Source organism: Mustela erminea, chromosome 12, assembly GCF_009829155.1.
Source record: "Mustela erminea isolate mMusErm1 chromosome 12, mMusErm1.Pri, whole genome shotgun sequence".
Lineage (NCBI taxonomy): Eukaryota > Metazoa > Chordata > Mammalia > Carnivora > Mustelidae > Mustela > Mustela erminea.
The window spans coordinates 4,555,235-4,578,603 of NC_045625.1; the positions used below are offsets into that span (position 1 = coordinate 4,555,235).

Here is a 23,369-nt window from a genome sequence, read left to right on the forward strand (position 1 = left end):
ACCTACTTACGGCAGGGTGCTGTAGATTATTTTCTTAGTGCTCAGGTTCATTTCTGACATTGTGTACCCAGAGCTATGGCTTGGTGAGTACCTGCGTCAGTAGAATTGTTTACCTGCGGGCTAGTTTCTAAGATCAGGGTATAAAAGGGAACATTGTGTCTAGTCAAAATTACCCTTGAAACCCCTTAAATCTGTAATATATCAGGGGGTGATCAAACCTTTTCTCTGCAGAGTCATATGCGAAATATTGGCTTTGTAGGTCGCACATTGTCCCTATCACGTATTCTTCATTTTCTGAGCCTTCCAGAAACAAGCCTTGGTCTGCATGAACAGCCTGTGGGGGCAGGTTCCAAGACAGCCCAGCGTTGCCTGCTTTGTGACATACAGGAGCCCAGATGCAGTCCCTCCCCACCCATCTTGTCTCGGGTTGATCTTGTGACCGCGTGACCACGGCAGAGACCGTGCCTGGTGTGTGATTTCTGACTGTGGCTGGGCTCTGACTCCTTGATGCCTTGGATCCTCTGCTCTGGGGAAGGGCAGCTGCTAGGTGGAAGGGAGAGGCTCAGGGGGTGAGGAGCCCAGGCTCCCTGCTAACAGCACGGGGATGGGTACTGAGCTTGGAAACAGCTCCTCCGGCCCTGGGTAAGGCTTCGGTGACACAGCCCTGGCCAGGACCTGAGCCAGGACCCGCCAGCTCATTGAAATCATCCCGTCTGTGGGTGCTTATCAAATCTTCAGCAGTGAAAAGGGAACAGTGAGGCATTCTTTTTTTTTTTTTTTTTTTTTAAAAAGATTTTATTTATTTATTTATTTATTTGACAGAGATCACAAGTAGGCAAAGAGGCAGGCAGAGAGAGAGGAGGAAGCAGGCTCCCCGCCGAGCAGATTGCCCAATGTGGGGCTCTATCCCAGGACTCTGGGATCCTGACCTGAGCCGAAGGCAGCCACTTTAACCCACTGAGCCACCCAGGCTACCCCAACAGTGAGGCATTCTAAAGAACGCCTGCTTGCCTGCGAAGGCGATCGATTCAGTCAATCACAAATGCAGTCAGTTCCTCTGGTACTAAGTATCTGTATCAGTTCACCGTGTCACCAAGTCTGTTAAGGAGTGGGAGAGTTCACGTGACCTGAGTGGAAGATGCAGCCGTTCCGGGTGGGCCAGCCACTGCAGAACAGCACTCACTACCACAGCCCCCGCCAAGGTCAGCACTGGGGGCTCAGTGTCTAGTTTGAAGGCTCGCGCTCTAACACAGCAGTGCGCTTGTCTGTGGAGAGCTTGCGCCCCCCCTCCCCGAATGGCTCCAGATGGCCATGCTCTTTTTCGGTCTCACCCCGAGGACCCTCTGTACTTAATGGCTCTTCCCCGGGCAGCTGGCGGCTGACCTATGTCTTGTGGCCTGCCTTGGAAAGACGAGCTGTGCCAATTGGTTCTGGCGCAGGAGTTTGATCCAGGCGTTAGACTGTGTGATCACTGGCGGGCACTTGAGCTGAAGAGGCTTTCAGAACTGGAGGCAGGCAACCATGCTCTCGTCCCAAATTATGAGGAGGTAAGGTAGTAGTTCAGGAGAGTCTCGTGCATGTGTTTAACATACTGGTTCGAGCGAGCACCTGCTGTGCGCTGGGCCTTGTTTCAGTCACTTAGGTTATAGGCCTCCATCCTCATGGCCCATGGGTTTCTAGTAGAAAAAGAGGAGTCAAGGACGACCTAAGGGTTTTGGCCTGAGCAGCCCGCTGTAAGGATGGAGCTGCCATCAGTTCATTCAAGGGGGAGGCAGCGGAGGAAGGCCGGAGGGCAGTTAGCAGTGCCTCCTGGACATCCGAGTGGAGGTACCGAGTGCATTAGCTAGGCAAAGAAGTCTTGAAAGGACGGAGATCTGTACTAGAGATACACACTTCGGAGTCTTGGCAGAAAGATTGTTTTACGAGGAAGCTCCCTCTGGGAGTGGGCTTCTGGGGAGAAGGGAGGCAGGTGCAGAGAGACATCAGCAAGAAAACGAGGCCTGCTGCTTCTCGGGGCCGCCTGCCTTCTTCGTTCCCGGCCTTCCGGACAGCTGGCTGGTTCGCTGTCCTTGGATTCCCAGCAGTCTCCTTGCGTCTTCTTTATCCTAAACCTTTCTTTTTACTTGAACATGTTCATTGGGTTTCTGTTCCTTGCTATGGAGAAGCCGTGGCTAAAATGGTGGTATCATCCCCATTTTCAGGTAGGAAACAGTTTTGGAATTAAATTTACTGAGGGTTATCCCAAGTGGCCTAGCTGGAACAGGCATCCACCCCCCTCCGGCTCCAAAGCTTGTGCAAAGTGTCCTGGGATCCATCATTCCTGAGCCGTGGGTGGCTGCTGTGTGTGGTGTGTGGTGTCTCCTGCGGATGAGGAGGTGTGGGCGGTGGTGCCCAGCTGGAGAGCTCATTGGCTTGAGTTTGAAATTTCAGGGGTCCCAGTGCAGTGAAAGGAAGCATTGAGCGGGTAGTTCATTGATTAATCTTTTTTCATTTTTAGTCGACAACTATTTCAGTACCTCCTCCGTATCCGATCCCATTAGGCACAAATCTTTCTGAGCCTGAGTTCTTCATCGGGACCACAGAACACAGAACTGAGAGACTGTTCTCAGATCTTCCCGGGGGCGGGCCGGGTCATTCTAGTTGCAGCAGAGAGAGTTCATTCATTACACCCGACAGGTACCTGCCTTAGCGTCTCAGGCTTCATTCTCCCCTGTTAGGGTCCTTAGTTGAGAAAGGCAGAAACCCAGATAGCCCCAAGGTGGTTCAGAATTGTAGATGAGTAACTTCTATGACAGGTCAGAGCCGAGATGTGAAGAGTTAAGTCAGGGTTAACCAGGCAGAGTGAGGGGTGGTGGGTTGGGGACTGTCTAGATGAGGAAACCTTGTGTAAAGGTCCTGAGGCAAAAGGGTGGGAGGGGGGAGGAGCCCTCAGTGGAAGATGACGGGAGCCTTTGTTGACAAGCTGAAAAGCCATAGAAGTTTTTTTGTGTTTTATTTTATTTTATTTTATTTTGAAGATTTTACTTATTTGAGAGAGAGCAAGAGCATGAGAATGGGGTGAGGGACAGAGGGAGAAGCAGGCTTCCTGCTGAGCAGGGAGCCCGAGGTGGGACTCAGCAACTGAGCCACCCAGGCACCACCAGTGTTTTAAGTGGGCAGCTTGTGCGCGCCTTTGTGAAAGCTTGATTGAGGTCGGATGTCAGATTTGTGCTCTGATGAGATTACCCCAGCTTCAGTGGGAGAATGCCCCGGAGCCGCAGGAGCCAATGCCCCTGGCTGCTGCGGGAACCATCCCAGCAGCTGATGCAGTGTGGACGGGGTGGCCACAGTGGGCAGGTTCACTGGTATTTGGAGGGGAATGGGCAGGACTTGCAGACAGTGGGGTTTGAAGGATAACAGGAAGTGAGGTGGGTCAGGGATGACAGCCAGATTTCTGGCTTGTGTTAACGGGTGGCACAGTGCCTCGAGGAAAGAAGTAGGGGAGGAAACCCCGTTGTTTATTTGGTTTAAATATGAACAGTAAAGTATGGTTTCTTTAGGGCTCTCCCTGTTTTTGTTAACCACAGGAGCAAACCTTGTTGCAGGTATGTGCAGGTTAGTTCTCCTTGAAGTTCTTAACTTGTGGGATTTGAGGGGCTGCTCGAGGGAGCAGTTTGGAGGGACAGTGCTCCAAGTCCATGTTGAGAGAGCCTCCCTGAGCCTGGCATGACCTCTCTGGGGCAGCTCGTCTATGGGGCTCCGCTCAGGGGGATAACTGCGCACGTCCTGACCTTCAGAAGGTACCAGAGACCTGGCTGAGGCTCATTATATTTCTTTTCATGGGCAGTTGGGCTCCTAATGAGAATGTTTTCTATTAGGAGGTCCCAGGAAACCTCCATTCATGAGTGACTCACAGGATTTATTGGAAGAACTGCTGTGTCCTGTGCTCCTGTGGGTAACTCATGCTTGCTACAGGCAGCCGCCAGGGTGTTGCCATCCAGTGAATGGGACCCATGGTGCTGCTGTATCAAGGCTGACAAGTTGATTTTTCTATTTATATGAAAATGAACTTCTTTTAAGGCATGTGGGTGGAGACCCTGGATAGATAGCATGAAGGGCGGGAGGATGGGAGCTCTGCCTTTGCGTTAAGAATTTGCCCACTACATTTACACCTGTCATCCTTGGCGGCATCCCGGGAGCTGGGCACCTTCTGAGTTCTACAAAGGATCACTGGAAGCTGGTGGTACAAATGGGCTAATGTCCTTCCATGTCCCCTTTACTTCTTCCAATTAAGAAAGCGGAGGACCACCGTACACTTAACTCTTGAGACTTTTTTTTAAACTGATTGATCTGTTGGGGTGCCTGGGTCGCTCAGTGGGTTAAGCCTCTGCCTTCGGCTCAGGTCGTGATCTCAGGGTCCTGGGATGGAGCCCCACATCGGAGTCTCTGCTCGGGGGGGGGGGGGGAGCCTGCTTCTTCCTCCCCATCTGCCTGCCTCTCTGCCTGCTTGTGATCTCTGTCAAATAAATAAATAAAATCTTTAAAAAAAAATAAAGACCAATCTATTGATTTGTCAGAGTGAGAGAGAGCACGAGCACAAGCAGGGGGAGCGGCAGGCAGAAAGATGAGCAGACTCCCCATTGAGCAAGGAGCTGGATTTGCACCTGGATCCTAGGACCCAGGGATCATGACCTGAGCTGAAGGCAGGCGCTTAACTAACTGAGCTTCCCAGGCGCCCCGAGACGTTTTTTTAAAAAATGAAATCTAAGGGGAATGTACTCAGTTGAGAACGGGCATGAGGGGAGGGTGAAGAGAATTCCCCGGGTAGGTTACTTGATTGGCCACTAAAAAATTGATTATTAATTGAACCCATTGCTTGGGCTTGCCTTCTCCAATTTTCCAGTCTTGCTGAGAAGCTAGTGGTTAATAGTTTGACTTAACGTGTTAAACAAAATCCAGCTAAGTAAATGAAGATCTGATTGGCTTTTTTGAACATTCATGAATTGGGCAGCATCCCATCTAGCAAGTAGAAACGAGCTCGGAGAAGAGGTGTGAAATGGGGGCGCCTGAGTGGCTCAGGGGGTTGAGCAACTGCCTTCGGCTCAGGTCATGATGGTGGAGTCCCGGGATCGAGTCCCACAGCGGGCTTGTCTTGTGAAGCCCGTTTGTGAAGCAGACTCCCCTCTCATGCTTTCTCACTCTCTCTCTCTCTCTCAAATATGTAAATAAAATCTTTTAAAAAAAGAATGTGTGAAATGGAAGGGCTTTATAGGCAGAAGTAGGGCGGGGAAGCTATTAGTAAAAGAAAAGAAAGGATCCTTTTGGGTTTGGTCGCCTTCCTTTGGGGGCTGGGTGGGGGTCTGTCATGCAGATTACCTTTCCAGGGCAGATCAGGAAATGCAGACTGAGTGGGTTAATGGTCACGTTCCTGATGTCAGCCCTTGGTTTGCTGTTATGGGGGCCTTTGACTCCATTTGAGGCCTGTTTTCTTTTTCTATCTTCCTTCCTTCCTTCCTTTCTTTTTAAAATAAACTGACTGATATTATTGGTAGTTTTATTATTTTTGTATAGTCTTGAACTTCAACAGTTGAAATGTTCAGCTTCTTTTGTATCTTCCTTTGTAGCAGAACCTGCTCCTAGACTAAGTATCGCGTGCCCTTGCAGTGCCATTTAAGCGCCAAGAATGAAGAGTTTCTGGGGGCCGAGAAAGCATGTTATGGGACCCAATCTTCTACTTCATTCAGCAGATATTAATGAGGACTTTCTATGTGTCTAGCACTATGCCAGGCACTGGGGATACAATAGTGAGCAAAATAGACATAGCCAGGCCTCTCACCGCCCAGTGGAAAACAGAGGCCATCAGCCCAACCAGCAGCACAGTGGGATGGTCACAGGATCTCTGGCCCAGTGACCAGCCCAGTGACCAGCCCAGTGACCAGCCCAGGGGGTCAGCAAAGGTGTCCGAGATGAAGCAGTTGCTTAAGCAGTAGGAGCTGAGCAGATCCTAGATGGTCTGGACGGCAGCTTCACAGTGGTTCCAGGGCTGATTTGACAGCGGTCTGCGTTTGGTGCCAGGCTGGTGGAGCTGTACTTGATATAGGCGGAGGGGCTGGGTTTGAATAAATGTACACAAGGCGGTAATTGTGCATAGTCACAATTACTCTTAAAAATCCCAGTGGAAGACTAGCAAAGTCAGTTATCCTTTCAGAACTAAAAGGATGCTGTCTCTTTAGAGCAGGGCTCAGCACCCTTTCCCCCCTCCAAGGCACCAATGCACTTGGTTCCCTGCATTTGTAAATAAAGTTTTATTGGAACACGGCCACACCCATTTATTCACAAATCAGCTGAACTGTTTTCCTACTAAAATGTCAGAGTCCAGTAATTTAAAGACTGTGTGCCCCACAAAGCTAAAGATCTTTACTCTCTTGCCTTTTAAAGAAGACATTTGCTGACTCCTCCTTTGAGCAAATGTAAGAATTTGTTTTATATTTAGGCACCATATTCTAAAAAGAAAATTGTTTTCTTTAAACACAGAATCCTGTTAGTGAGGTGAGACTTTCACACCACGGAAGGCAAGAAGGGACGGCGCAATCAGTCTCTGTGCCTCTCTTGCCCGACTGTCACCCGGGGTCATATGCTTATTAACGGAAGAGAGAGTGACTTGCCCAAAATATTTATCCTTCCCCCTCTCCCTTCCTTCCTTCCCGTTCTGCGTGTCTTTCTGTTTTTTCAAGTGCACATAATGGGGTTGGCTGAGGTCAGTGGAATGCATCATATACTCTTCGTACCTCAGGTGGAGGGCTGGTGAAGAAAAGAACAGCGAGACTTTGGTCTTAATTTGCAGACGATGTGGTTCTACTACCGGGAAGCTAAAATGTCCTAGTGATGCAGGAGAGAAAAGTGGGAGAGAGCGAGAACCCAGAACACTGCCCTGCGGCTCTCCACTCCATTGTGCCTGGCGGCGCAGTCTCAGGAGGTCATTGTCCCTACGCTCGGCCAGTATTGTTCACCTCAGCACTGGGAAGGTTTTAGTTTCATTTGCATTGAACTATAAACGTGTTTTGATTCGATAGTTGTAGAGAAACTAATCATGTGGCAGGCGGACCTTCAGGTGGCTTCCTCATGTTCCGGCCGTTATCTGTTGAGCTGAAGGGACCTGTGAGCAGGGCCAACCCAGAGAGTATGGCAGAGGTGATGGGGTGTCACTCCCTGATTATGTTTTGTTACGTGAGACTCTTGCTAGCAGACACACTCTGGAGACATCGCCCTTTGTGTTGGAAAAGTAAGGTGTTCCATGTCACAGGGAGCTGAGGGCAGCCTCCATCCTCCAACCAGCAAGAAGCCAGAGCCCTTACCCTTCTGTCTCCAAGGAAATTAATTCTGCCGGCCACGTGAGGGAGCTGGGACACGGGCCTTTCCCTGGTTAAGCACCATGTGAGACCTCAGCCCTGCCAGCACCTTGACCGCAGCCTTGCAGAGCTCCCATTTAAAGGCACATCATCGGACCCTGACCCACAGAGAGTGTGACATAATAAATGCACATGTTTTTTGTCACACAGCAATAGAAAAATAGCACAAGGCATAAAGAGTTTACCCCAGTTGCTCTTGGTTCATATTGAACATTATAAAAATCCAAGCTATTCCAGGAATCTGTGGTAGGTTGGGCCTCGCCCCCCACCCCTTGAGAGTTGACCTTAAATCCTTCAGTCATCAGTCACTTGGCCGAAGTGGACTGAGTGGAAGCTTCCGTGAAAAGTGTCACACGATGTTTGTCGGTTGACGGCCGCACCGCAGTGAGCCGGAGAGTACCTGTGTTTGTGGGAAGTGCTCACTGAGGAACTTGAAGGAACACACCGTGGTCGGTGTGGAACTGACCCTCACATGGTTCCGGAGAACAAGAGTACACGCATCGTCCGTCCGTCTGCACGGGCGTGCGTCCATGGTGGTTAGCCCCGGCCGTAGAAGAGCAGTCAGAGAGGTGGAGAAGGTTTTTCCTCGTGCAGTAGAGCGTCTTACCTTTTGCTTTTACTTTTCGTCTCTATACCTCCTGGAGCAAAGTTGGGGGGGGGGGCGCTAAAAATAGCCCTTGGTGTTTGTTATTTTGTGCTGAAGCAGAAGAGGCCAGCAGAGGTAGGACCCCTGTCTGCTGCGGGTACTCGTGTGAAAAAGCTTGGTTCTTGGGTAAATGTTTTCTCATTCGCTGCTCACAGCAGCCTGTGTTGTGGGTGTTGTTGCTTGTCGCCTTGCTGCTGGCCGAGGGGGAAGGTGATCGGCCCGGTTTCCTGAGCTGTAGCGGTCCAGCCGGGCCTCACCTCGAGCGCTGTTCCCCTTCTAAGGAACTGGCCTCCAGGAAGAGGCCGAACTGCCGGGGAGACGCTGAGCCCACATCCTGCCTTCCGATGGGCGCTCAGCTCACAGCCCTGGTGAGCCTGTAGGCCTTCGTTCGCCCTGTCTCGTCTGGCCGGCAGATCCCCCGGGGGCTCCTGCCGCCGTTTCCGTGGCGCCGACAAGGGACTGCTGATGAGCCCCTGCGCAGGCGCCTTGCTCCTGGCCTGCTGATGGCCGCCCCGTGGGACGAGGTGGGCGCCGCACACCAGCCAGCCCAGCGTTCTCCCGCGAAGCGCACGTGGAGGGTAGGGCCCGTGCTTGTGCCTGGCGCCCCCGAAGTCAGCCCGAGCTGCCACGCTGGTCATCCCTCCTCCTCCATGCAGGTCCGCCTGTCCCCTTCTTGTCCACACCGAGTTCCCCTTTTGGGCCTGCTTCACTGGACCTTCAAAGCAGGGGGGCACCCGTTCCAGCTTTTGGGGGCCATACCGACTGTGGCTTTCTCGTTCACCCTGTTCTGCCCGTGACCCTCCTCCAGGCTGAAGAGTTCCTGACCTTGTGGTTTGTCTTGAGCCTGCTGGCCTGTTTGGTCTGGCTGCTGCCTTCCTGGACCTCATCCACTGTTCCTTAAGCTGTGGAAAATGGTCCAGCCCCCCTGCAGCCTCCCTCTAATCCTGCCTGCCCGACTGAGCATCCGGCTCCTTGAAGAGGAAGCGGGCTCCTGGTTCTCCCGCCCCAGTCTCCCATCTTCTGTAGCTGTGAGGTCTGGCCCCCAGGGGGCCGTCTGCTTGGGCTTTCTTCTGCCTGCTGAGGTTCTGGTGGTACCAGAGGGCGCCCCGTTCCTGTGGGCGAAGAGCACGTCGGGCCTGAGTGACCAGCGCTTTAACCACACCGAGTTCAGGCCTCAGAACTCAATGTCGAGGTGACTGACATCTCACTTCTGCCAAAAATAGGTGGGGAAAGCCCCAGTTATTTTAGTTCTTTAAGGGCAGATTCTATATTTACTTGGGGCTCCTGGAAACAAAAGACAGGGTCATATTAATAATTGAGGTTAAACCTAAGAAATGTATTCACAAATAGTTTTTGGGCTATTGATTTGTTTAATAGAGAACAGGTATTAAGTGGCTACTTAAAGAGCATTGTAGATCGTGTAAAACCAAGATTGAAGATCAAATTCATGGTGTTACTTTGTATCCTCCCTGAAATTTCTTCTGGAGTGTCGTGCCAGGGAAAAGTTTCCCTCTTCTGTTGAGTTCATATATTTTCTTTGGAAGGTCAAATTAATTCCTTTTTACCTTTGCTACTAGGAAACTCAGAGCCAACTATCCATGGCTCAGTTGCAGTAAATCTTTAGTTTCAAGCTTCTGATTCTCTTCTCTTTTAAACCCTCTTGTTTTGTGGTTAGTGTTGCCTAAAGAAATCCCTGCATTGGGGGTGGGGGGTGATTGCTTTGTCACTTTGTGCCTTAATTCTGTGGTTTGCCTTGGCCGCCCGGCCCCCCTTTTGGGTAGAAGCAGCTGTATGTTATGTCAGTGATGAGGTACATGTTTTAACCAATGTAGACAAGAGCTTGTTGACCTGTGCACTGGGGGAGAACTCTGATGTCCACGTCTCCTCTAAGGAGTCCAGTCCCATGGCACAGTACCGACTGAGGAGGATTTTGTTCAGACCGAGACAGTGTCTGCGGGACCCATAGCGACCGGAGGCTCTCTGCCCAGTGTGTGTTAACAACCGGTGGCTACAGCTACGCCCGGGGCTTGCCTTCTGGCTGCGTTTCCTTTGCCCACCTTGCTCACCGGACAGAGGGGAGAGGAGGAAGATTCTTGGCAGATGCTTTTAGCAGGACCCCTGAGGCGTGACGGAGGAAGCGAAGTTTAGTTCCATTTTTAACGTTAAGGTAGTTTGGTTGCGTCTTTCCTCTTAGGGTAGAGCATTTGCGCTTTTGTTTTTGATTTTGCATTTCCTGTGTGTACCTCCCAAAGCAAAATGGACTGCTAAAAATGTCACTTGGTGTTTTATTTTTTGCCTAGAATAACATTCAAGACTTGTGAACACTGTGAGTCACAAGATAGTTTTAGGAGAAAAGAAATGTTATTTGTGTTTGTATTTCCTTCTAGAAATTTTCCAGTTGATTTTGTATGCTTATTTAATTGGACATATATGGGGGCGCCTGGGTGGCTTAGTCATTAAGCATCTTCCTTCAGCTCAGATCATGATCCCCAGAGTCCTGGTGTTGGGCCCTGCATCGGCTCCCTACTCAGTGGGAGGCCTGCTTCTCCCTCTCCCACTCCCCCTGCTTGTGTTCCCTCTCTCACTGTGTCTCTCTCTGTCAAATAAATAAATGAAATCTTTAAAAAAATGATTGGACGTATATAATCTATTTCTTTCATCAGTAGCAATATAATAATGTTTTATTTGCTGGTACCTTGCATCTCTCCTTGTATGCTGAACAGCTTATTTTTAAAAGTAGAGTAAGTTTTGTAGGAAGACAGTTAGGAAGGTAGCTGGAAAACAGGCCCTGTGCATGTCCATCATCTTCAGAGCTTTCCCATGGGCCTGCCGCCAAGTGGGCTTGGGGTTGTGCCCCAGGAGTCCCCAGTGTCTGGCACGGTGTAGACACTTTGTCAGTGCTCGTTGGAAAGTGAAATCAGTAGCAGTACAGGCAGGGAAGGGTTAAAGAAGAATGGCTTTCTGAGACTAAGTAGGTAGGGAAATCAGCCAGGCCAGTGGGTCTCAGAGTGTGTCAGAGTCACCTGGAGGGCTGGTGAGAGAGGATGGCCGGCCCCACCTGCAGAGCTTCTGATCCAGCAGGTACGGCCTGGGGCGCAGGAGATCCCGTTTCTACCCGTTCCGTAAGTGAGGCCGCTGTTGCCACTGCTGTTTCAGGACGGGACTTTTGAGAAGAACCACTGATCTATGCTTATTGCCCTTCTTTTCCAGAGGAGAAAAGAGGCCAAGAGGAAGTGTGCTTTGTCTGTTTAACCAAACCAGTTAGTGGCAGAACCTACATGAAAAGCCAGCCTCCCACTCCCTAACTTCCAGGAGAGAGGAATGTGTTCTGGTGTCCCTAAATGGGCAAACTGCTGTGGTAACCACATGCTCTGGTTTCTTTCTTGGGAATGAATCCCAGATCGCTGCCCACTTTGGGCCAGGACAAGAGGGGTGGTTCCAGATGTTCGTTATTTAATCCTACAGACATGCTTTGTACCAGCTGCCCGTTTGTGACCAGATGACGTTCACCACCCATCAAAGGAGGTGGTTTGTTTGGAAGCCGATTAAAGCCCTCTCAATGTGGCCAGTTGTGTTCCTGAAGTGTCTTGCCCATCTTGGAGATCTTAGCACAGCCCTCAGGCTTGGTCAGCTGTGGACGGACACACTGCCCCGGGGCCAAGCCAGCCCCTACCCAGCTCATTCCTCCGCAGCATGGTAGGCACCGAGGTTGGGGAGGGAGGCGCGCTCCCGACAGACCCCTGGGCTTCTCAGGCTCTCTTCGCCTGGGTGAGACGCTGAGAATCTGATGGGCAGGCAGCCTTGGAGCGCAAGCTGTTGGGTCTGGACAGAGGGAGGTTATTGTCGGCATTTCCTGCTCACACCTTTGTCTTTCATTTCCCGTGCGTCGTGTGTACTGTTGGCACCCAGGACCGCGCCTGCACATTCGGATCTCACCTGGAGGCAGCTTGCTGTTAAGACAGGGTTAGGGGAGTTCATTTGGTCTCCATGTCACCAGCACACTGGGGAAACGATCTTGTCGGAAGGAGGAGGACTTCGGGGCGGCTGCTTTCCCACCCTGTGCATGGCGCGTTGAGATCTCCTCAGAGCAGGAGAAGAAGGTGTGCCGGGAACCCTGTGCTCTGTCCCCCTCTGTAGAGCGCACTGCCCGGGAGCACCTCTGGGAGGCAGGCGGGCTCCTGGGTCCCGAGGACTCACCCCGCTGGCACAGGCTGGCCTGCCGCCTCTCCCCACTCCCTCCCTCTGCCATACTGACCGGGTCTCCTGACTCACCTCGAGCCAGCTGGGCCAGGGCCTTCCAGACATGCTGGTCCCTCTACCAGAAACACTTTCCCTCAGTCCACATCCCCCACACACCCCCTATAGAAAAGGAAAATCTGGGCAGTTGTCGTGAATCTTTCTGGCTTCAGTTTAAACCAGTTTCCTTGCAGGGTTCATGGTGGTTGCCTGCGTGAAAGATGGCTTTAGAGCACCCTCTCCTTCCTGCCTTCCTACCGCCCCCATCAGTGTTCCTGCACTTCGCACGTAAGCGGCTTGCACTAGAAGCCTGGCTCTGTCTGCCTCTGGGGGCACCGAGCTGAGGTCCTTCAGCACTCGATCTCCAGCTGGGTGAGGGGCCTCGGCCTACTCTGGAAGCATTCGGCCCACTTGGGATGGTGTGTTTCGTTCAGGTCTCTTCCCTGGTCCTCCTAAGCCTTGGGGTCATGTCTGCCTGACTCCCCGCTGCACCCTGGGCACTGAGCACGAGGGGCTTGAGAAATGCTTTGGGCCCTGTGACCTCGTACAGTCATCCTCACGAGTTTCCCTTCGGTCCAAAGAGAGAGGGAATGGGACAGGATCTTCTTGGCGCACAACAGCCAGCTCAGACCGGACTTGACTTGTAGGAGCCTCTTCACTTGGGGCCATGTGGAGGCCATCCTGGCCCGGGCAGGTGGGACCAGTGCTGGGGACACCGACCTTCACCAGACTGGATGTCATCAAAGGCCTCGCACTTCTCCAAGCTCGGCGACCCCTCAACTGGCAGTTACCTCGCCGCCATGTGCCACTCATGGCCACAGCCCTGGAAGGAGAAAAAAATTTGTCCTAAATTAAGTGTGGGGCTCTAGATTTCTTTGTACTGGGGGAGAGGCCTGAGTAGGGGCCCCTTATACTTTGGGGGGTTGGCTCTGGGTCAGCTGTAGAGCACAGAGGTGTGAGCTCAGTCTTCCCAGATTGCCCTCTTTGGGTAAGAGATCAGAATTTAAACCCCAGCAGCGCTCTAGTACATTGGTCGGAAGAGGAGATTTGAGCATTTCAGAGCCGGCCTCTCCGCGGATGGGCTCGGGCTCACTGCCCCCAGGAGCGAGTGTTGACGGCAGAGCGGCCAGCCTGCCGGGGGCAGCCGGGCTGTAACCGAGCTTCAGGACACGCCGTTCTGGGCTAATGTTTTTGTTTTGATGAAAAATTTTAAAACACCACTCAACGCTCAACCTCCATCACAAAGAATATGAAAATATTATTATAAAGAAACTAAATCTATTTCAGTCCCTGCTTTGTGGTGATACTCAATTTGTAAGGAGAGTTGGAACCAAAATACTTTGAAAGGTCACCTTCAAACACGTGCCGGACTTCTGCAGAGGGTAGACCCGTTTATATTTTCAATCCACTGATTTTCATGCATTTTTCAAGTACAGCCACTAGCTTTCTGGCAGCTGCGTATTTTTATTATTAAGGCGCCCTTAGTTCTCAGGACACTGGGGCCAGCAGAACAAAACCTTCTTTGGGGGATTTTGGTCAGGGTGGGTACAATGGGCCCAGGCGTCCTGGAAGAAAATGAAGTGACACGGTTTTCTCCATGGTCATTTGGTGGCTCTTAGACATTTTCAGCCGGACCCCATGAGGCTTTCCCCTGCGCCTCCTTCCTAAGGAAGGGTTCCACAGACCCCCGCCACAGCCCACGTATCGGGAACCTGTGCTTGGGAATGCTGGGTCCTTGGCAGGTTCCTTGCCTTCCCAGTCGACTTTGTTTTCCTGTCTAGAAAATTCAGGGCTTTCCATCTTAAATATAAAAATACAGTTATCAGCTTAGAATGTGTTTTGAGGACTATAAATACTTTTGTTTTCCATTAAGAAAACCATTAATTCGTGGGTTGGGGTCAGCATGGGATAAGGACCCAGCAGAGTCCAGGCCGGGTCGCTAGGCCACGCGGCGGTAGCTTTTCACCCGGCCTTAATCTTGGACTCTCTGACACCTCAGCCCCTCTGCTTCTAGCTTCTGTGTATTTTGTCCAGATTTGCTTTCTTCCTTTTTTTTTTTTTTTTTTTTTTAAAGAGAGGGAAAGACTGGTGTGAGCTGGGGCTTGGGGGGAGGAGAGAGAGAGAATCTTTTTTTTTTTTTTTTTTTTTAAGATTTTATTTATTTATTTGACAGACAGAGATCACAAGTAGGGGCAGAGAGGCAGGCAGAGAGAGGAGGAAGCAGGCTCCCTGCTGAGCAGAGAGCCCGATGCAGGGCTTGATCCCAGGACCCTGGAATCATGACCTGAGCCGAAGCAGAGGCTTTAACTACTTAGAGCCACCCAGGTGCCCCGGGGAGAGAGAGAATCTTAACCAGGCTCCTGACCTCATGACCCTAAGATCATGACCAGAGCCAAAATCGAGAGTCGGATACTTAACCAACTGAGCCACCCAGGCGCCCCGGGTTTGCTTTCTTCTGATTGCAAATATGACTGTGTATAGTTGCCTTGTGTATGCTTTTGGCAGACACCGTGCCATTGACCCACTCTCTTCCCTCGTGAGAATCATTGCCTTAGAGCAATGGCTTGAGGACAGAAACCACGTTTTTCCAGCACAAAGTAGATGCTAAGCAAGTATTGTAGCCAGGTATAAATATGCATGGCCTAAAGCAGAAGGGAAAGCAATGAGTGATCACTTTGGTCCCACTTATGGATGAAATTTGTTGTCCGAAGCACTCACGCACACAGTAGGTCTTGAGAAATACTGACCGGCTTACCTGCACTCTGGGCCTTGTACTAAAGAGACGCGTTTTGGCCAAATATCTTCGCTTGGGGTGGCTGGTTAGTTGGAATTTGGTGACTGGGATTGGTGACTAGGGCCATCCCTTCCCCTCAACCCCCATGGCTTGGCTCAGGCAGTCCTGTTCCAGGCACAGTGTTTCCAGCCTCTCTCCCCATCAGAAGGGGCTTGTCCAGAGGAATGTTTTGATGTGAAATTTGAACTTCCCTGTTGGAGTCCAAGGACCCACCTGCCCGTCACTTTGCGCGCTAGGCTCTGCTGATTTTGCAGCTTGCCCATCTTCCACTCAAGATTTGGAATTTCGTCACAGTTTCTCTCTTTCCCCCAGTCCTCTGTTCCCCTGGAGGACTAGTTAAAACCCGGGTCCTGGGTCCCTCCCCCGGAGGTCTTGATTCATGAGGTCTGGGTTGGGGGTTGGGATGGAACTGGCATGCTGACCAGCACCAGCTCATGCCAGTGCTGCTGGTGGGACCCAGACCCTTCCCTCCCCTGCCCTCCCCTTCACCCTCAGTTGGGGAAAGGATTAAGACACCGTTTGGTCAGAGAATTGATTCATAGGACCTCAAAGTGAAATTGAATTTCAGTCGAAATCGAATTTTTAGATTTTTGATACATTTGTGTATGTGATTATAGTATTTCTTACTGTGGTTGGTGGTCAAGAGAGGCCAGAAAGCCACCGATCGCCTCCACCTTGGAAACGGCCCACCTGCTGGCGCTATGCCCATGCATGGTCCTTGGTTCCAGACCCAGAGCAGGACGTTCAGCCAGGGTCCTTGTGACTCTGGGAAAGGACTGGATTTGTGTTCTCGATCGCCCCTACAGGCCCCCTCCCCTGCAGCAGTTCCTCATTGTCCTAGTGAGAAAATCCTCTGTGCCACACTCCCCAAGGAGAAGGGTCTTCAGCATTTTGAGTTAGTGGTAATGGAAATAAATTGCGTGAAGGTGATATTTAGCCTTAGTCCCTTCTGATCGATTCTGTTCTGTTTCATGTTTTAATCCACAGAATTGGTTTGGGGACCTGATACTATGTCCGTGTGAGCAGGAGGAATAGACCAGGCGTCGCCCACTAACGCTTTCTGCTGGGGCTCACTCCGTTCCGTCTGTCAGAGATGCTGAGATGCCTGTCTTACCCAAGGCAACCCCGTCTCTTCACATGTTTCGTGGTCCTTTCCCGTAATGTCTGCTTGGCTTACAGCCTTGGGGCTTTCTTCATGAACTTTCCCGTATCTTTCTGGAAGGAAATGCTTTATTTCTTCAGCATTTGACTTGCTCTGCTGCGTGTTGGAGCGCTGGGTGTATGGCTTTACTTCTCGGTTAGCTTATAAACCGTGCAAGGGCAGGCTCTGCTTTCCCGTTCAGCCACGGACCGGGCCAGGTCTTCTGTGGCACCAAATGCCCAGCATGTGGCTGGTGGAAGGAGCTCAGCCAAGTTGTGCTGCGTTGTATCAGGGGCCGCAGGGCCCAGATTCGGTTTCTAAGCTTGTTTAACTGAGGGAAGTGTATTCCGATTCCAAGGAACGGAGTTGGGGAACATGAGTCTCTGCTTTCTTCGTTCTCCAGTGTGTGTGGCCTGTGCTTGTTCTTGCTCTTGGCGTGCTGAGACAGAGACCGCCTCCTGGAAAGATTCGGTCCTCTGCGAAGAACTTCAGTTCTAGGGGATGCAAAGGGTACAGCTGCCCAGAGAGAACAAGGGAAAGCCAGGTTCGCTCTTGAAAAATGTACGTAGTGTCCTGCTCTGAGGATTCCAGATGAAGCATCTGGGTTTTTCATAAAGGTACTCTTTGAGGTGGGTGGTTTTCTGGAGGGTTCTAACAAGAGAGAGACTTCGGAGAGAGTTAAAGGAATGTTACTTGGCTGAGTGTACGACCCAGGAAGGGAGATGGCCAGCCCCTGAAGAACTGTCTTTTAGAAGCACACATTGTGACGCTGGTTTGTTATTAATCATAGACTGTAAAGGTATAAATTCATGAGAACTGGGAGGCCTTTTTGACTTTGGAAAGCCCCTACACTTTCTTCCGCAACCTGTTGTTTTTGGAGTTGTTTAAAAAGAGCGTCTGGGTTCCAGCTATAATCCACCTCCCGAGGTGAGAGGCTCGGACTGTCACTTTGGCCTCCCCCGTGGGCTAAGAGACTGCTTGAGATCTCACCAGCAGGCGTATTTTTAGCCCGGGAGCTAGCACGGCAAGGAAGTCTTTGATGTGCTGCTGCCGTGAGTGAGCCATCTTGGTCTTGGACTTTTCCAGAAGGGTGTGATTCACTTTTATAAGCAGTACTGGCCTGAAAGTCTTGTCTTCTACTCTTGTTTTGACCTGCTTACCCGTGCATCAAAGTTGTGAACACATCTAATAAACAGCGTATTGGCTGGGCTTTCATTTTGAAAGGAGGAAGAGGGAGCCTACCCTGAGATGCGAGGTCTGAGTGGGAGGCTGGGGTGGGGGCAGGGCCGCAGTGCGCGCAGCCAGGCCCAGAGCTGGTTTCTTAGAAGTGAGCCCTGACCCGGAGACAACAGGCTGTTCGTTCAGGGGACAGAGTGTGCATGAGTCGGCCTTCCCCCGAGCCCGTATTCTGCTCTGACCCACCTTTAGGGTACTTCTCCCTTCCACCCGAGAAGACTGTGGCTGGCATGTAAGCTGGGCTCAGACCCAGAGTGTCTCTCCTCTCAGCCTCAGTTTCCCTACCAGGAAACTGAGAGTCACCGTGAGAATTGAATGCGGAAGGCCTATGAGGTGCCTGGGGTGGTGCTGGACACGGTCCCTGCTGTCACTATGTGGTCACTTGGTACCTAATGCGTTCTGCACGCGGAGCTGGTACATCTGACTGGAGGTGAATTGGTTTGGATGTCAGGCTCTAAGCCGGTGAAATTCTGGCTTTGACCAAACCAGCGTGTCTTCTGACTTTAGTCCCAGAGTGTCAAGGGCCCTCAGAGCCTCTCGTGGGTGGTGAGACCTCCTGTGGCTGCAGGTTTCGAAGAGAACAGCGGGGTGTCCCCGGTCCTGGAGTGGGCTTTTTTTCCTGGCCCTCTGCATGTGTTTACTTATGACTCTGATGTTGTCTCATGAGGAGGAGAAATGTGTGGGAGAGGTTGGTTGATACATCTTCAGCCATTACGGAGGAAGGAGCCCGGGACTGGCCTGGTTCAGGATGACTGGGTCCCAGGATGGGGGCACCTCCAATCCCAGGGCCTTGGCCGCCTCCTTGGTAGGCAGACTCCGGATCCTTTCCGGTGCTCACGGTGCAACGCCAAGAGCCCCGCCACTCACCTGGTACCTGCCCGGGTGCCACCTTGGCCGTGACTGTGGAGGAATGGGATTGATCAGCACTTGCTTCTGAAAGTGAAGAGCAGAGTGTGTGTCTGGACCATCATACATAATCAATATTTCTGCCAGAACAGGCCTCCTGCCCCAAACATCTTTGTGAGACAGGAACAAGGGGTCAGGGTCCAGGAAGAAACTCGCGTTGAAGAACAGCTGAGAAGACCCTTTCCTTGTTTTGCTCCAGAGAAAAATTCGCTGCCCCTGGTTGGGTGAGACTAAAGGCTCCGTCTCCCTCACCCCCAGCCCTTTCTGCCTGGGAAGCCAGAAGTTTGCTTTGGAGAACTGGTCATTTTCAGATCCCTCTGTGGTCCGCAGAGACTCCTGTGGCCATTTCCAAGTCGGCACCTGTTCGCTGACTCTGATGCTTTTCGTGGGTCCCTGCGTGAAAGGAAACCTGGAGTTGTTCCTGTAGCCGAGCCCGGCCCTTCCTCCTGCCCTGAGGAGCAGGCAGCGCTGTCTTTCAAGGCCGCTGGGCCTCAGAGCCCTTCCACAGCCCCCACCCTACCCCCACCGCCCTTCCTCCTGCCGAATGGTGCTGCGAGCAGCTGAAAAGCCGCTGCGTTTGCTGGTCAGGTCTCCTTTGTGGGACTCCTCATCTGTGTCCTGACGGAGGACTTTTCCCAGCGCCCCCCGCCCCCCCGCCTGGATTAGGAGGTGCTCCCTGGAGGGAGGAGCTGTGTCTTGCTCTTTCTTGACCCTGGCTCTTTGCAAATATTTGGCGCGTAGAGATGGAGGGAGTGCGTGAGGGAGGAGTGAACGGGATGTCCGTGGGCTGCTGTGGGCTATCGGGGGCGCCCTGTTTCCCCAGGTGACAGGGCAGGGGAGGGACTCTCCAGGCGGCCCTTGGCCTTTCACTTTCTTCCTTCTCTGCCCAGTAAGCGCCTCTTACAGTATCCCAGCGGCTGCTGGGGCCCATGGCTCGCCTCTCCTCCCCCTGCTGCCTGGGAAAGAAAGAAAGAACATACTTGCTGACAAATGAAAACTTTTTCCTCTGGAGGTCCAGAAGGTAGCCTGACAAATAATGGGTTCTTTGGATCCCTGAGCAGGGCCAAGTGCACTGAGGCCAGCCCAGGCACCGCAGCCTACACTGTTGCGGGGCCCCTGCCTGAGCCCTGTCACCGTGGCCCAGCCCCAAATACACGGGCCTTCCTGCCCCAACTTGGGCTGCTTTGCTGGTGACATGATGTGAAAAAATATGCTGTGAGGCCCTGGAGGAGCATTGTTTGAATTCTGAACTGGCACGGGTCCCAACGTGCAAGTTCCTCTGAGGGACAGAGGCGGCTCCAGACAGCTCCACCCCAGGGACAGAGGTCAGGGCGGACTCCGCTTCTTCCTGTGGTCGTGAGCCTGGACCGTGCTCTGCTTTGGCCCTGTCTGCTTTCTGCCAGTGCCGGGGTGTGCTCACTCAGAATGCACCGTTACTCCGCCCCGGCTCCGTCCCCCACTCCCCACTCTCTCTTGCTCTCTGTGACTCTCATCTCTAGAAATAAAACTCTGGAGAAAGGGACAAATCTGCATCTAGGGATGTCTATAGAGTCTGTGGCTTTAAGAATCTCTAGGCCACTCTATCTGTCAAATAAATAAAATCTTAAAAAAAAAGAAAGAGAAAGAAAGGAAGGAAGGAAAGAAGAAAGCAAGCAAGAAAGAAACAAAGAAAGAAAGGAAGGAAGAAAGAAAGAAAAGAAAAAAGAATCTCTAGGCCATTGGCTTTAAGAATCTCTAGGCCACTTTATCTGTCAAATAAATAAATAAAATCTTAAAAAAAAAAAGGAAGGAAAGAAAGAAAAGAAAGAAAGAAAAGAAAAGAAAAGAATCTATCTCTAGGCCATTGCCAAACGGTGATGAGAAAAAAATACTTTCTTGGGAGGAGACGTTGAGGCCTCCCTGGGCGGGCTGACCTTGAACACTCACCACAGGAGCCAGGGCGCTGGGGTTGCCTCGGCTGTGCTGTGTGCTGTGGCTGTGCTGTGTGCTGTGTGTGCTGCCTGTGGGGTTGGGGGATGGTGCTGGGGCCCTGGGACTTGGTTTCCTCATGTGTCTAAGGGCAGTGAAAGCCCTTTCCTTGCAGTGTTAGTGTGAGGGTAGGGGTGACCGTGGGCTCCCTGCACAGTGCTCGGCCTATAGCGGGTGTTTGAAGCGAGAGCTGCTGATGGCGCCTCACCAGGAGAGAAGCAGTTCTCAAGCGGGAGGCTCCGCTTTCCTCTCCTCTGGGAATACTTGTCGATATTTGATGAATGTTTGCTAAAAGGAGTAAGTCTTGGGGAAACTTCTGTGTGTGGATTTGTTCGGATCCCTCTGCGACGGTGTGCGCGAGGGGCTGTGGGCCTCTGAAGGGCTTTGCTTTTTTCTCTGAGGGAGAAGAGATGCTGCAGGAGGGCTTTGGGCAGCGAGGCGGTGGAACAGGACTTGACCCTTTACAGGGTCGCCCTGGTTACTGGTGGAAAAGACTAGAAAGGCAAGGAGCAGGGGTTCTTGGACAGCTGTGGTGGCGGGTTAGGCACAGAGTGGCTGTGGTTTGGGTCAGGGTGTCAGTGCTGCCGCTCGCTGCAGTGCTGAGACTTGGGATGGACGGCTGAGGCGGGATGGATGTGCGGAGTTGGCTGCAGGACTGGAAGGTGGGTGTGAGCCAAAGAACAGAGTCAGAAATTTTGACCTGAGCCGCTGGAAGGGTAAACTTTCCTGTTTCACCAGGATGTAGTGGCAGCAGGTTTGGGAGGGAGTCTCGGGCAAAGTTTTGTGCTTGTGCTGCCTGATCTTGACATCCAGGACAATGACCAGGAGCTTGTGTGTAGGAAGAGACCACTCTCACCTCCGAGGTGCCCACCTCTTCTCTGCGCCGGGCTCTGGGGTTCCCATCTGGCTTCCTGGCGTCCTGTGTCTTCTCTGTGCCACCGGTGTGCTCACGTGGATGCCTCCAGCCTCCATCCGCCTCCTTGACTCAGACTCCTCCATCCAACTGGTGAAACCAAGTTCCCCGGGGTCTCTGCAGAGGAGGGTTCCTCTGTCCCCATCCAGGGCCTGACCCAGATGAGAGGCTCAGGTATTTGTCGAGCTTGAATATTGTCTATTTCTTAGACCAACCTCATGTATAGTGGCTGTTATTATCTTACAAAATACATCAATTCACTCTTGGTTAAAAGCGAACTGTAGGACACAGATGTATGTACATTTGGTTCTTTGAATTTTCCATACAATAAGGGAAAGGAAATTAGAAAACACTTATTTACTGGTGATTTAAGATCATAAAAATATTTGTATAGGTTCTTTTATTATTTTTATGAAGATGAAACGGAAACTTCCTAAGATATCCGTAGATTCTTCCTGAGATATGTGGTGTCGAGTTACTTGGGAAGACACTAATTCTGGGTTAAACATGTTTGTTTGTTCCAGCGACTAGGATTTCCTTGAATTGTTTCATGATCTGTCAATCTGACCCATGTAAACATCAAATGGACCCTTTTAAAACAACTGTAGGTCCCTGTGTCTACTTTCTTCCAGGTTTTTATTGATGTGTACCAGGAGTCAGGAAGGTACATCTGGCTTTAAGCATGCAGCTTCAAGACTTCTCACAAGTCTAACACAAGAATGCAAGCAGCTCCGGTCGAGAAATAGACTAGGGCGCCCCGGGGGCTCAGTTGGTTAAGCATTCGACTTTTGGTTTCAGCTCAGGTCACGATCTCAGGGTTGTTCGATCAAGCCCTACGTCAGGTTCCAAGCTCAGTGTGGGGTCTCCTTGAGATTCTCTCTCTCCCTCTGCCCTTCCACGTGTACACGCATGTGCAGTCTCTCTCTAAAAAAAAAAAATAAATCTTAAAAAAAAAACAAAAAAAGAAATAGGCCGTAGCTCCCTCCTGCCCCTGCGGCTTACTCCCCCACCCCAAGCATAACTGCTATCTTCACTTCTAAAATCATAGATTAATTTGGCTTGTTTCTGTATTTGTATAAATGGAATCATACAAAAATGTACTTTTTTGTGTGTGTCTTCTTTCTACATTTGTAGGAAGCACCCATGTTTCTGTGTGTAGGTGTAGGTTACACGTTCTTACTGCTGCATAGTGTTCCACACGTGCAGGGGTCTGTGTCAGCGGGCATTCAGGTCTTGCTGCTTTGCATATTCCGGTACCTGTCTTCTGGTGACTTCACAAGGGCACACACCTGGGAGTGGGATGGTGGGGCCCCCGGGGAAATGGGTGTCAGATGCCTTCCAGATTCTCTGTCTCCGCGGCAGCGGTGGACACCGCCCTTTGCTCGCCATCCTCCTTAGTGCTTAACGTTCTCCATTTCCTATTTTCTACTTTTATCTATTTATCTATTCTGTTTTATCTTTTTATGCATTCGAGTGTGTGTGTAATGGTATCGCTTTGTGGTTTTAATTGATTGTTTCTTGGTGCCTGTTGGAGTGGAGCACTTTGTCATCTGTCTCTTGGCCGTTTGGACATCATCTTCTGTGACGTGTCCGTTCCATGCTGAGTCTATTTTTCATCCTTACCGGGTATGTAAGAGAACCAGAACCAGTGGCTCTGTCAGATCTGAGCCCACATCCAAGGTGGAGCTTGGTCTCTTCCATCGGTAGCGGGCCCGGCCTCCTCTCGCACCCTGGCCCTTCTGCTTCTGCCCCGAGCCTCTCTCTTTGGCTCAGTCCCTGCTGGTCTGCCCCCAGCTCAGGCATCTGGATAGTATCTTACCTTTGACCTAACAATTCCATTTCTAGGGGCCCGTCTCATTATTGCAGGTGCCTAGAAAGGAAACATGAGCGTGTTCATCAATTTAGCATTGTTTGAAGAGGAAAAGTTAAAAAACCATCAGCCAGGAGTCTGGTTAAATAGGTTTCAGCAGAACATTATTCAACATTAGCTGTGCTCCTGGGAAAAAATGCCCACAACATATTAAGTTGAAAAATATTTCAGCTCTGCCATATGGAGAGTTATGAGGGATTTTTCACTTTCTGTGTTATGTATTTTGTGTTTTTGCAGGGCTTGGATTTTTTTTTTTTTTTTGTATTTATTT

General features: G+C 51.2%; 1 protein-coding gene across 20 annotated transcripts in view; it reads left to right on the forward strand.

Annotated features, from left to right (window-relative positions):
* Positions 1-23,369, forward strand: part of RAPGEF1 (Rap guanine nucleotide exchange factor 1) — a 134,754-nt gene that overhangs the window by 34,853 nt on the left and 76,532 nt on the right. The window contains exon 1 of one of the 20 annotated variants that reach the window (XM_032307917.1): positions 19,057-21,402. The exons of the other annotated variants lie outside the window; for them this stretch is intronic. Within the exon in view, the coding sequence (XP_032163808.1) occupies positions 21,390-21,402 (13 nt within the window). The 5' untranslated portion in view covers positions 19,057-21,389. Of the gene's footprint in view, positions 1-19,056; positions 21,403-23,369 lie in introns of those variants that run through there. 20 annotated transcript variants of the gene reach the window in all.